This window comes from Schistosoma mansoni (assembly GCF_000237925.1).
Source record: "Schistosoma mansoni, WGS project CABG00000000 data, supercontig 0041, strain Puerto Rico, whole genome shotgun sequence".
Classification (NCBI taxonomy): domain Eukaryota; kingdom Metazoa; phylum Platyhelminthes; class Trematoda; order Strigeidida; family Schistosomatidae; genus Schistosoma; species Schistosoma mansoni.
The window spans coordinates 452,317-466,634 of NW_017386027.1; the positions used below are offsets into that span (position 1 = coordinate 452,317).

Here is a 14,318-nt window from a genome sequence, read left to right on the forward strand (position 1 = left end):
CTGATACCGTTATTTTTATTTAAACACATAAATATTGGTACAAGGAAGCACCAGATATATATGCGCCGCACAAATCTCATTTGACTTGTGATACCGTTATTTATCCATCGTCAGCTTATTAGTTTCACAGGGTTTTTTATTTTCAGCTTGATAATAAATTTGTTTGGAAGAGGTCCCTTTGCTTATCTCTGTGCCTTTAATGTTTGGTAATTATATTTCTGTTAAAGAATATGTAAACACTACTAGTTCGCTTAAGTGTAATATTCAATAACATTCCATGCTAATAAGCTAGGTAGTTTCACAGTCCGTGTCTATTTATTTAAGGTGGACCAACAAGTAGATAACCAATCATTCAGTATTATATCATAAAATTATCACTTTCAAAAGCGTTACAGATAATGGAAATCCGCATCAATGTAACATTGCCCTTCTGTTATGCAATTTTGTACTTCTATATTACTGAATTCCTGTCACTCGTCTTAAATTCTAGGCAGGTATTGTTGGTCTTGCGCCAAATAATTCTTGTCTTTTTATTTATTTCGCACCATATATGTAGCAATGTTATTCATGTAGTCGCCTTTATGTGGGACATGAAGAACTTCTGATCCCTCGTATTCTTCTCTCTTATCACATGTAGCCTCAATTTTGATATGTTGTGGGTCGTATAGTTTCCGCTTGCCTTGCGAGAATCTCCTAGTTGGTCGCACATATGCAAACAACTAAATGTTCCTGGAATCATGATAGGAAGCAAATGCAAGTGACTTGAAATATTTGGTATTAGTAGTACTCTGATTACATCAGACCACAACTTTCCTTATTATATGGTTACATTCAGTGTATATTTCTCTGCACCATGTAAAATAGGCAATATTAAAAATCCCCATGAAATAGGAAGTAGTTATGTAACATATTTGTATGTCTATGATCTGTTTTTTTGCTGACCATTTTGACATTCATTTCATACTTTCTCCATGGATTTAATGGTTTCTGATTGTATACCTATTACACCTTTCCCAAACGTGGTCGAATAAAATTATCGCAAGATCAACATGTAAAACTTATTGGTTGTCAGTATATTTACAAATAATTTCGATCTAAATTTTAATTACAATATATTTTAGATGCTTAATCAGTGCTTTAGTTTAAGACCTTTGAGGAATGTTTATCGTCACGTGAATCCAATTCATCACATCTTACCTTCTCAACAGGTACTTTTAAATGCAGCATCTAGACGGAATGCTTTCGCAGTTACCGGTATTCAACCAAGTGGTAAACCTCACCTCGGAAATTATCTTGGGGTCATAAAACCGTGTGTCACGTATTGTCGTGATAGTGATGTATCACAATTTTTTATGCTAATCGCAGATTTACATTCTCTTACATCAAACAATTGTAATGACCTAAAGCATGGTATTCATGAACTTGTGGCTACTCTGCTCGCATGTGGATTTGAAGCAAATTCTTTAAAGCAAATAATATTCCTTCAATCCTCTGTACCTGGACATACTGAACTAGCATGGATTTTATCATCAGTTTGCTCGGTCTTGGTAAGAGAGTTCCAACCATTTCCCTCGTTCAGAACTTTAGTCTCATTGTTTGAGCTCTATGCTTTGATAAAAGTCTTGTCTTTTCGGAATCATTTAGGATTTTGAGTTATTAAGTAGTTAGTTGCGATAAGGATTGAGCATAATTTAATTCTTTTGGAGGACAGAAAGTCATTGATCAAAACGAATAAGGATAAAAGTAATGTAGCAAAAAGGTGGACACGGAGTAAATTTAGAAAGTGTGATAATGTCATCATTATTTGCTATTCAACGAGAAGTCTTGAATGCTGATTAAGATGATAAACGATTATATTCTGTGAAACAAGAGATTATTCAAGAGAATTGATAAAGAAGTAAGGTTTTGGTAATGATTAATTGACAGACGTCAAACAATAAAGAAACATGAGTTTACTTGCCTCAAATTGATATGTTTTGTAAACTCTAAGAGTTTGGTCAAAAGATTATGTATATAGCTCAGAATGACTCATTGCCAGACTATTATGGATATTCGTCTTTGGCATGTTTTTAGTGCTACTTCTCAAAGGATATTGACATTTAGTTTGAATGATCATATGGAAGAATCATTTCCAGTTGTTAAACAAAATGAAGATGTTTTGACATAGAAAATTTTCTTTTCGACGATATCATTTACTAGAGCTGTACGATCGTATTGATGGTTATTTTTTACGTCTGGTGGTCTGTAATAAACATGAAGAATCATTGAGTAATTAACGTCTCCAGTTCCACAGTAATGATACTTCCTGTTTACAACATGATTGCTGTCCGTAAAAAATTAATCTTGATCACGATCTCACTACTATTAAAAGTTATTAGTAGTAATAATGAGAGAGCCACCAGGTTACATGACTATACTAACTACTTCTCCTTAATGTACAAGTTACTAGAGAGTACCTTCATTTAAGCCTATCAGCTCTTTTGTCATTTCAGAGGCTATACTATGTACACAGAACGCATATTATTTTGTACATTCGTATTACAGAAGCCAATTGTCTTGTATATATATATATATGATTATACATGTTTTCCGTGGTACTGAATTTTCCGAACTGATTGATTTAATTACTGAACTTCCATCGTCATGCTGGGCAACATCTTCACCGCTTACTTCGTGTAAGAGTATTTTCAAAATAATGTAAGGTCATAATGGAATCACGAAGTGAATAACATTATTTGCGAGGAAAACCAAATGTTTATTTTTATCACCACTCACTGGAAGTACCTTTTTCATTCTTATTGATTTAACCACATAAATATTGGTACAAGGAAGCACCAGACACATATGCGCCACACAAATCTCATTTGATTTCTGTGAGGGCTGTGATACTGCCCAGGTTCCCAAACTGAAGCAGGTGCTTTTCTTAAGGGGCCACACCCGGATCCTTTGACCTAAAGATCTGATCCACAAGGCAGTGGAGCATCGTGAGGAGATGCAGTCCCATGGTAGCCGGTGACCAACGATAAGTTCATACGCCATTTGTTTCCTCAGGATCCTGGAGCCCATGTGCAACATTGGTTTGGAATCAGAGTTTTTCAACTGCCCTAGGTGAACTTTCCGTGTCCACCAACCCGGTTATAGCGCCGGACATTCGCTTTTCGTCCTGTCAATTTCGTAAACAACACCCACATTGCGAGAAGGCAGTGAGTAGGACTTCCCTGACAGAGGCTATATACTCGTGGCCATGTAAGAGCATTTGGAGAGGGAGAGCTGATTCTCCCCACTCTTGGCCGTACCAGGGCATTTGGGGGCACCTTTCTGATACTTCGGAAAGTATCATGTTCTCCCAGATATTATGCACTACACAGTATGGCTATTGTAAGTAAATATTTAGAGTAGATATATGTAGGCATAAACTCATTTTGACCATCATTATTAATACTTAACTTATTTATAATGTATAAGATCATACTAACCTTTAAACCACACTATTCGAATAAATGTTAATGACTTTATTAAGTTGTCCAAAACTAATTCAGATGGAACAGAATTCAAACGTGAAACTTTCTGATGGGAAACTGATCGTTTTCATCACTAATTCTTCTCTTAACTTTGTTGTTTATTGCTAAACAAGATGTTTCATGATAATGCTCTACATGTAATTCCGTTAATCAACAAAATTCCATCTAATCTGGTGGACACGGAAAGTCCACCTAGGGCAGTTGGAAAACCCTAATTCCAAACCAGTGGTGCACATGGGCTCCAGGATCCTGAGGAAACAAATGGCGTATGAACTTATCGTTGGTCACCGGCTACCATGGGACTGCATCTCCTCACGATGCTCCACTGCCTTGTGGATCAGATCTTTAGGTCAAAGGATCCGGGTGTGGCCCCTTAAGAAAAGCACCTGCTTCAGTTTGGGAACCTGGGCAGTATCACAGCCCTCACAGAAATCAAATGAGATTTGTATGGCGCATATGTATCTGGTGCTTCCTTGTACCAATATTTATGTGTTCAAATATAACATATATATAAATCTGAAACGAACTAATATGTTCAATCTCATAATTTATTCTTATACCGTTAGTTATTGATTGAACAATATCTCGTTATGACTATTTTAGTGTTATTCCATCGAATGTCTTTTTGTTACAGAGGTTAGCTCATTTACCTCAATGGAGAGAAAAATGTGGATATTTTGACTCAGTATCTGATGTATCTACCAACAATACCTCACCAATAAATAATATCCCTGATAATGCTTCTGTTGGTTTATTTACTTATCCTACTTTACAAGCTGCTGATATACTACTTTATGGAGCACATTTAGTTCCTGTTGGAGCTGATCAAATAACTCATATTGAATTAGCACGTGATCTAGTTCGATCAGCTGTACATAAATGGCCATCATTATCATCTATTTTACATTTACCTAATAGTCTTATTTTTAATGCACCTAAAGTAAGTCATTCCATGTTACATTTTTTTCCACATAAACTCCAAAATCTAATAGCTTAAACTAATATTGATATGAATTCACTTAGTATTGTTTGTTTGGATCTTCCTATTGATGCTTAGGACTGCAACTGGTCAGTCTCTTAATGGCCATGTGTGCATACTGTGCGTATTGCCTCGATATTGTCTTAATTCACAAGCATTATAAGCAAAAATGGATAGTGGCTAGCAGTGGAATCCAGTTTGACGCGCATTTCGTCCTATTTGGGACTCGTCAGCTGGATGTAACTGCATCTCAAAGTTGATGCTTACTTTGGAACTCGAACTCAGTATCTTTCGCTTCAATGCGCGTCCTGGATTCCACTATCCATCTTTGCTTATAATTTTGATATGATGGTGATAAAGAAAACTGAGTAAAAAAACAATAGCCGTAATAGTAATGAATTATAGCCGACTTCATTCTATAAGTGTAGGAGTAAAAAAATAAAGGAAAGAGAACAACTAAATAAACAAAATAAACTGCAAAATAAGACCTTAGTAATGAAAGGGATCCAGCAAAGTGTTTTCCTACACAAAACGGGTTTTAAATCATAGATAATCGAAGCTTTTTGAATGTAAAGTAGGGTAATGTGTACATCTCTTGGTATCTTTGACTGAATTTTGTAAAGTTTGCTGAATGATAAGCCTGAGATTGAACTTTCTGTGTCTGCTACATGTTATGGAATTGATGATGCAATGGACTTATCCCAAACTTTGTGAAACCATACTGATAGATACTCTCGAATGCGACGAAAAGATGGCGTTGATGAACAACCTTCCTACTTAGTTCCATAAGAGCAGGTGAACTTGTAAAGTCTCTACAGCTGTACAGCTTTGAAAATGAACTCGTCTAGAGGGGGTTTTAGTCGAATAAATCTTTTTATTTGAATAAAGTCAGAACAACTGAGATAAAATACCATAAATTAGTTTTATTTTGTGGTTCCTCAGCTGTTTACAACCATATATGTATGATATGATGTAGGTGGAGTTTTGTTCTCTGAGCTAAATGGTTTGCTCGTGGAGCTTTCAACGTTCTGAACAATATCATAAGTACATACTTCAGGTAGGAGTAAAGTGTTCGAATTTCTCCACATATGACTCACAGCTTGTCACGTCGACCTCGATCTTGATTGGTTATTGTCAACCTTTAACCTGTCATTGTCTACTTTATTTTGTTTGTGTCTCCGATTGATTTGATTCTACGTCCTATATTGCTCTATAGTTTTTCTGATAGGTTGATAAATTAGATCGATTTCAATGTGTTGATTGCTTATTGACCTGAGTACCAAGCTTCTAGAAATTCTATGGTCTTTTTAGAATTGACTCTACCCAAGATCTCCACGTTTTTCCAGTCGAATGCATGTCCACAGTTGTCCAAATTCATTGATATAAGCGAGGATATGTCATGGCCTTTGATCGATAATTGATTTTTGTGCAGGGGAAGATGAAGAGGGCGTCCCCTTTTAACTATGTAGTGTTCTTCGCAGTTGGAAAAATTTATTTTCTAGATGATGATCGGTTTTTCTTTTTTCATTTCGTCCCTTGGTTTGCATAGGATTGATTGAAATGATTTTTCTGGTTTATGTGCTTCATCTATTCCAAACGGCTTCAATAATTTGGTAATTTTTGATGCGTATTTTATATATGGCAGGATGATATGTTTATTGGTTTCTTTACTTTATCTTATTTCTGATGATGCGTTGGGTTGATATTTTTTTATGAGGTTGATTGGGTAGTCGTTCTTTTGAAAGATAGTCTTTCAGTATTTTTCTTCATTTTTCTGCTCTGTAAGTGTATTGCAGTGTGTTTCCTCGCCCTCTTGAATAGAGTTTTTACGCAGTTGATTTAGTGGTGTTTTGGGTTGTTGCTACTGTAATTGAGAATTTGATCTATGTGGATCGTCTTCCGATGTCCTGAGTCTCCAGTATTACTGTGTTGTTTCTGGTAATTAGCACACCCAAGAGTGATAGTTTTTTTGTTTGACTCCGTTTCCACTGTGAATTTTATGTCATCGAAGACGTTGTTGATCATATTCTAAATCTCTTCCAGCTCGACGATAACGAATGTGTCGACCACATAACAAATCTAAATTGTTGGCTTGATCACTGGCAAGACCGTGGTTCCCAGTCTCTGCATCACTGCTTCTGCAATAAGTCCTGATATCGATGATCCCATTAGTGTTCCTTTCGTTTGTTCGTAGATTTTTATGTTGAACTAGACAATAACAGGCTAAAGGTCGCCTAAAATCGGCGAACAGAACGAAGGATCAGCGACACAACGACAAGACGACTTAAACTATTCCGATGCGTCGCAGCCTAGCTGACTAGAGGGATAAGATCAGATTCAGATGATTGAAAGGTATATTCCACAAACAAATAGAAGTACGATCAACAAGGAGCGCAAAAGGCGAGCGTATATATATATATATATAGGTCTTTCCAAGTAGGAAATACAGTATACAGGTCAAGATGGGCGCCTATGGCGTGAAAACGATACATTCAAATTTCCATAATAAAATTACAAAAACAAGACGTTTACATAGTAATTTCTGGTGATCTAGCATCTTCAACAAACATTGATAATAAAAAATAATTCCTAATTACTACTTACCTCGATGAACTATGTTTGCTGGAACAAGAATAGATTGAAAGAAAGCTAGGTTCGGCCAAAGACATGTTATCATTCCATAAAGTCACTGACTTTTAGTCTGAGTCGTGCTGGCAAATTCAAACTTCCTGGTTGAGGTACGACTAAGAATGCGAATTCATTCACTTTTTTTATCTTCCTCTTGATCTCGAATTCCAGTATCCCTTCATCCTTACCTTTCAGTCTTGAGTACCTTTAGAGGTATAAGGGCAGTTATTACTTACCAGTTGCCCACACCGTAGAAGGGTTCTTCTAGAGGTACTTGAAAAAAAATTGGATTAGAAGTGGTCTTAATGACCTGAGAGTGTGACCGCAATGCCCAAGGGACAACTGCTTGAGGTCGGTCACAGACGACCTTTTTATGGATCATTTTCGTGTTACCTCCGTGCTTGTTTGGACCTTAACGCCAGAGACAGATATCCATGGGATAAGGCGAGGTGTGCATTTTTAGGGTCGACCTTTTCTAACCCCACCCCTCCTTGTGGGAAGGCAGCATCGCTGTTATGCTGGTTGTCTGAAGGAAACACCTTACTGCTGTCACACCTCTGTACAGTCAGCAGTACGACTTCGCCTTCGGACCTTGGGTTTGCTGCTTTTAGTCTCACCGCTCTTCAACCGACCTGTCTGGCATGGTAGGACCTTGAGGAACGATTGTTCCAGCCAGTATAGCTCGATTGGTTCATCACGATAGGCAAGCCCGACCACCACGTCAATGTGGCAGCAACGGTCGGGTATCCTTACCTTTCCATCTTATCGTTTTAAATCATAACCTCAATGCTTATTGTTTCTCATCGCATCTACTGATACATTCTTCTTCTCTCTTTGTCTATACATCATATTGATTTTATCTTATTATTTTAATATAAAGTGACAAATTGAACTGATAAACTTTATAGTTGAAATCATGAGTCAATTGAAGCTAGACCACTATAGAAAACCTGGAAGCATTGGACGGCCGTTTCGTCCTAGTGTGGGACTCCTCAGCAATGCCAATCCACTATCCTGCCTCGGGGGATTCGAACCCAGGACCTATCAGTCTCGCGCGTTAGCGCTTAACCACCGGACCACTGAGCCGGGATTCCATTGTGGTAATGTCTAACTTCAACCAATCCGCGAAGTTTAGTAACCGTTCACCAATTGTTTTCAGATAGTTGATATCTCACAACAGATCTGGATCGTGGATGCGCGCTGCTGAGGAGTCCCACATTAGGACAAAACAGCCGTCCAGTGCTTCTAGGTTTTCCATAGTGGTCTAACTTCAATTGACTCATGATTTGAACAATGAACAAAGTGAATAGGTTTCATTATTTACTTTATACATCTTATCTAATCTCTATCATATCTTTGTTTTTGTATTTTGTTCTTTCTAGATAAACAATCTAACAAATCCAAATAAAAAAATGAGTAAATCAGATACATCCGAATTAGGTATTATCTATTTAACTGATACACCAGATCATATTTATAAAAAAATCAAACGTGCTGAAACTGATTCTATTCGTAAAATTAATTATGATCATGAAAAACGTCCAGGCGTATCAAATTTATTAAGAATTCTATCTGCTATTCAGGTAATGTTGAAGTATTATTATTAATTATCAGAAGGGGTTTTGTGGAGATTTAGTATTATTCATAGTTGAAAGCGTGAGTCAATTGGAGCTAGACTACTATGGAAAACCTGGAAACACTGGACGGCCGTTTCGTCCTATCATGGGACTCCTCAGCAGTGCGCATTCACGACCTCATCTCGCGACCTACCCAGGACCTACCAGTCTCGAGCCAGAGCCCTTAACCGATAGATCACTGAGCTGGCATCCAACGGTGTTAATGCCTAACTTCAACTGATCCACGAAGTTGAGCAACCATTCACCAATTGTCTTCAGTAAGTTCCTATCTCACGACAGACGTGGTTTGAACTCCACTGGTCACTGCTTCTCACTAGAGCTCCTGAATGTACTTTTCAACTATTAAAAAGTATTATTATTATTCATGCTTGAGCTTAAGCTAAGTCGATTTCTCGGTAACGAACGAAGGACAATGACACAGTGACACGATAAGCTAATCTAATCCGTTGTCCTAGGCCCCACTAACTAGAGATAGAAGTCCAAGACGAAGTAGGGGAAATATATTCCGTAAGCAGCCGAGTGCAAGCAAATCATAAGGGGAAAAACTCAAACGTATATATACAGCGATAAATTGTCCTTGGGCAGCATTACAAAACAGCACACTCAACGATACAACGGACCAATAGCATTTAAGATATTTTACAAGTGAGAAATACGACTTGAAGGTGAAAAGAGCGCCTTTGGCGCGAAAACAAGGAAGTTCAAATTTTCGAAATAAAATCACAAGATTAAGCCATTTACGAAGTAAGTTCTGGGGATTTGACATCTCCAACATATCATAAGTCAATTGAAGTTAGACCACTATGGAAAACTTGGAAGCACTGAACAGTTTTGTCCTATTGTGTGGGACTCCTCAACAGTGCTTACCCACGATCCGACCTTGCGAGATTCGAATTAAGGACCTATCGTTCTCGCTCACGAACGCTCAACTTATAGACCACTGAACTTGCTAGCATCCAACAGTGTTAATGTATTTGTAAACTGTTAGGTTTCTCAGTCTTTTACAGTTACTGAATAATAATCATGATAAAGTTAACGTCATATTTGGCCGATCGTGATTGTATATCACTTGAAACGATAATGCATTAATATTTTCGCACTTAATAATAAAATAGAGAAGAAAATCACAATTCAAGTGCTTGACATATCATTGATTAGTAGAATTTATTATATATTTGAACACATAAATATTGCTACAAAGGGGCAACAGATATATATGCGCAACATAAATCTCATTTGGTTTGTATGGGGGCTGTGATACTACCCGGATGCCCAAACTCTGAAGCACGTGGTTTTCTTAGGGAGCCACACCCGGAGCCTTTGACGTAAAGATCTGATCTAGAATGCTTTGGAGCATCGTGAGGAGATGCAGTCCCATTGTAGCTGGTGTTCAACGATAGGTTCATACGCCATTTGTTCCTTCAGGATCCTGGAGCCCATGTGCAACATTGGTTTGGAATCAGGGTTTTCCAGCTCCCCTAGGTGGACTTTCCGTGTCCACCAACCCGGTTAGACCGCTGGACATTCGCTTTTCGTCCTGTCAATTTCGTAAACAACACCCCGCCACTGTGATAAGTCAGTGAGTATTATTTACTTATTTATTTAAACACATACATATTGGTACAAAGGGGCACCAGATACATATGCGCCGCACAAAACAATGAGAATGGGAAGAGAAAGGGGGAAGATGCATATATACAAAAGAAAAAAAATAGGATATAAAAAAAGAGAAGAGTAATGATGGAGGAAACTGGAATGTAAAACTGGAAGACTCTTTCAGTTAGGAAAGTTATAACCACTCTTTATGAAGAAAGTAAAAGAAGGTTACAGCAGTATCGCCACTGGCTTCTATTCTGAGCCACATCTGACAACGTCTCTAGCCACTGTGTTGCACCATCTCTCGGACCCCAGCCAGGGAGTCGTGAAGGACCAACAGAAGCTAGCCCTTTGCAGCTTTCTTTCATACTACGACACCATGTCATACACTGACCACCTCTCCGCTTTTTCCAACCAGTCCCAGCGTCGGCAACTAGTATTCGAATGGAAGGAAATCAACTATTTCAAAAAAATTAATTATATGCTTATGAGAAAATGACTGCATATATCGTCTATATAATTAGGGAGACAAGGCGCGTAGTTCGTTATTCTCATTTTCTTCATTGGTAAACATCATTAGTGGTGTAAGAATTGAGATGCTTCTCGGTAACTCAAAGTAGACGATCGCTCTAAATGTCTTGTTCATAAGGTATTGGAGCAACATTAAATGATGCATTATCATGGTAGAGCAGGTGTCATAAGTACGTTCATACGCCGTTCGTTTTTAAAGGTTATAAGGCCTATATGAAACTTTTTTTTACTAACGTTGCCCAATTTTATTATCTCAATCGTTCCTGTTCACTGATATGGTTTAAGCTCCAACATCTGTTTTCGTGCTCTAATGTATCCGTGCTACGAGAAGGGGCTGTTTACATGCGGTCGTATAAGGCTGTTCATAAAGTAAGAATAACTCCCCCCCCATCGTCTTAGTTCTGAATGTATCTAAAAAGCTTATTTTTTATTCAAGACAATGATTTTAGGAAATATATGAACAGAGTTCTACTTGTACATCCTTTATCCTTGTCTGGAAGTTGGCATTTTTTATTCTTGTGGAGATTGTTGAGTTTCGATCACGAATTGATGAATGCTAGTTCACCATAGTAAACCTGGAAGTACTGGACGACCGTTTCATTCTAGCATGGGAATCCTCAACAGTGCTCGTCCACAACCCTTTTTTATTCTATTAATTAACTTACTTATATACATTTAAGTAGTGTTAAATAACCACTAAAGATTTTGTGATTTTTTTTTGTTATTAAGGGTCGTGAGATTGAAGAAATTCTATCTACAGTAGCTAATGAATGGAGTAAAGAAGATTTGAAATCTAAAGTATCAGATGCACTTATTCAAGAATTTGATCCAATTCAGAAACGACTACATCATCTTATGAATACAGAAGAAGGTCAATCTACTATAGTTAACTGTTTATCACATGGTTCAAAGCAAGCTAATCAATTGGCCACAAAACGTTTAGATCTAATTTATTCTGCCATTGGTTGTAAGATACCAGTTTGTAAAAGTTATTCTTCATCACACAACTAGAATTGTAGCAGACCCTACTGAATCTTCTTTCATGTACATTGGTTACAATACTTTTTATACATACAATATCTACCTACCTTCTGATTTCTTTTTTCTTTTGAATCATTATGCAATTGCTCGAAGAAGTGTTGATGAATGCTGTGTTAGAGGTGTGCGTGCGATAGACACAAACATGATATTATATCGGCCATGTACTTTAACTTTACAACCAGCTTCAAACCTTGAATTTTCTGCTATTGTTTTACCACTCTTCAAACAAACTATCAAGAATATTGGGATGTAATGCTGTGTTTTACATCTCAGATCGTTCGATTGCGTCTTCACGATAAGTAGGTCCGATTACTCTGTTAAGGTGATAGCTACAGCTGGATTAATGGATGTATCATTTTTCTGCCTTATGGCAAAAAAGATGGTTTGTGGAGCATCTATTATCCCCCGAACGCCATAGTACAACCATGAGTGCAGAGAGTCCGGCTCTCCCTCTCGAAATGCTATCTCATAGCCATGTGCATACAACTACCACCAGGGAAGTCCTACTCACTGCCTTCTCGCAGTGTGGGTGTTGTTTACGAAATTAAGACGAAAAGTGAATATCCGGTGCTTTAACTGGGTTGGTGGATATGGAGGGTCCACCTAGGGGAGTTGGAAAACCCTGATTTCAAACCAATGATTTGCATGAGCTCCAGAATCCTAAGGTAACAAATGAAGTATGAACCTATTTTTAGTCACCGTCTATCATGGGACTGCATCTCCTTGCGTTGCTCCATTCCCTTGTTGATTATACCTTTAGGTCATAGGTTCGGGATATGGCCTACTAAGAAAACCATTTGCTTTGGTTCGGGAACCTGGACAGCATCTAAGTCCTGACATATATCGAATGATTTATGTGTTGTATGAAACAAGACTTCACCCATAACCCTTAGTAAAAACCCACTAATGAGACTAAATAGTTCGAAAACGTCGTCTAATTTGGACCAGTTGAAAGGCTTTATCAAGACTAAATCTTACATCTTCAGTGTTTGTCTGTGTGAAATAGTTGTATTAGTGCAGAAATTCTCAACTACCATGACCTTGACTTTAATTCATATATATTGCTTGTTTGGATCTTCTCATTGATATTTAGGACTGCAATTGATCACTGCTAGCCATCATTTATCTCTGCTTATAATGCTTCTGACTTACTGGTAATATTGAGGCAGTCCACACAGGATGCACATATGCCAATAAGAGACTGGTCAATTGCAGTCCTAAACATCAATAGGAAGATTCAAACAAACAATACAAAAATGAATTAAATTTTACCTCATTACACAAGTTAGTGGTTAATTCAACTCAGTAGCTAAGTGAATAAAACAATGGTGTTTCAAGGAAACAATACTGGGTTCGAGTCTCTCAATGAATATCACCTCAAATGCAGCTATAGTTTGTTGACAAGTCATCATCATGATAGTTCTTCCTTTTAGCAATCATCCATCTCTGCTTAAAAAGCATTATGATCTTGGCTAAAAAATTCTAACTTCATTAAACATTCAATGACTGACTTCTGGAAGTAAATCCAGGAGTTCTAGTTAGATAGGAACTCACTGAAGACAATTGGTGAAATGGTTGCTCAACTTCGTGGATTGGTTGAAGTTAGACATTAACACCGTTGGATGCCGGCTCAGTGGTCTATCGGTTAAGTGCTCTGGCGCGAAACTGGTAGGTCCTGGGTTTGAATCTCGCGAGGCGAGATCATGGATCATGAGAAGTTCCACAACAGGACGAAACGGCTGTCCAGTCCTTCCAGGTTTTCCATAATGGTCTAGCTTCAATTGACTCATGATCTTAACTAGGAAAATACTGAAATCTACACAAAACCCCTTCTGATTATTCAATATTGTTTTCCTTTTATATTACGTAATATATAGAGTATAGGTGAATAATTGTTTCTTTTTTATTACCATTTGTACTATTAAGATATAATGAATCAATAAATTCATACTCATCTGATCCTAATCAATATCATGAATAACATCCACCCCCCCTTTCTGAAAATAAATTATATTGCACCCTATAATTTATCTAATTTTGTATTTGGCTACAGAAAATTTAGTATCCAGCATCAATTCATAGTTTAATTTAACCATATACGTTATCAATTATCAGAAGGGGTTTTGTGGAAATTTAGTATTTATCATAGTTGAAAACATGTGTCTCATCAAGGAAATATACCACTTTCGTTTTTAAATGGCGCGTGAGGCCGATTATTTTGTTGGGAGGTATTTGTAAACTGAAATTTTAGTTATTACCAGTAAAATTTGTGATTGGAACAAATGTCTAAATGGATACATGGGAGGCCCTATATCTAGCTACTATTTAAGTCAAAGGTTGAATGTTATCTATTTATTTATGCCGACAGCTCTCATATTTAATTAA

At 37.4% G+C, this 14,318-nt stretch overlaps 1 protein-coding gene across 1 annotated transcript; it reads left to right on the plus strand.

The window, feature by feature from the left end:
• Positions 1-1,121: 1,121 nt before the first annotated feature.
• Smp_150680 (tryptophanyl-tRNA synthetase, putative) lies at positions 1,122-11,978 on the plus strand (the record flags this gene model as incomplete). Its single annotated transcript, XM_018790659.1, has 4 exons — positions 1,122-1,547; positions 4,156-4,461; positions 8,511-8,711; positions 11,622-11,978. 4 exons carry the CDS (start codon positions 1,122-1,124, stop codon positions 11,901-11,903), a joined length of 1,215 nt encoding a protein of 404 aa, XP_018646057.1. The 3' UTR covers positions 11,904-11,978.
• Positions 11,979-14,318: the final 2,340 nt, after the last annotated feature.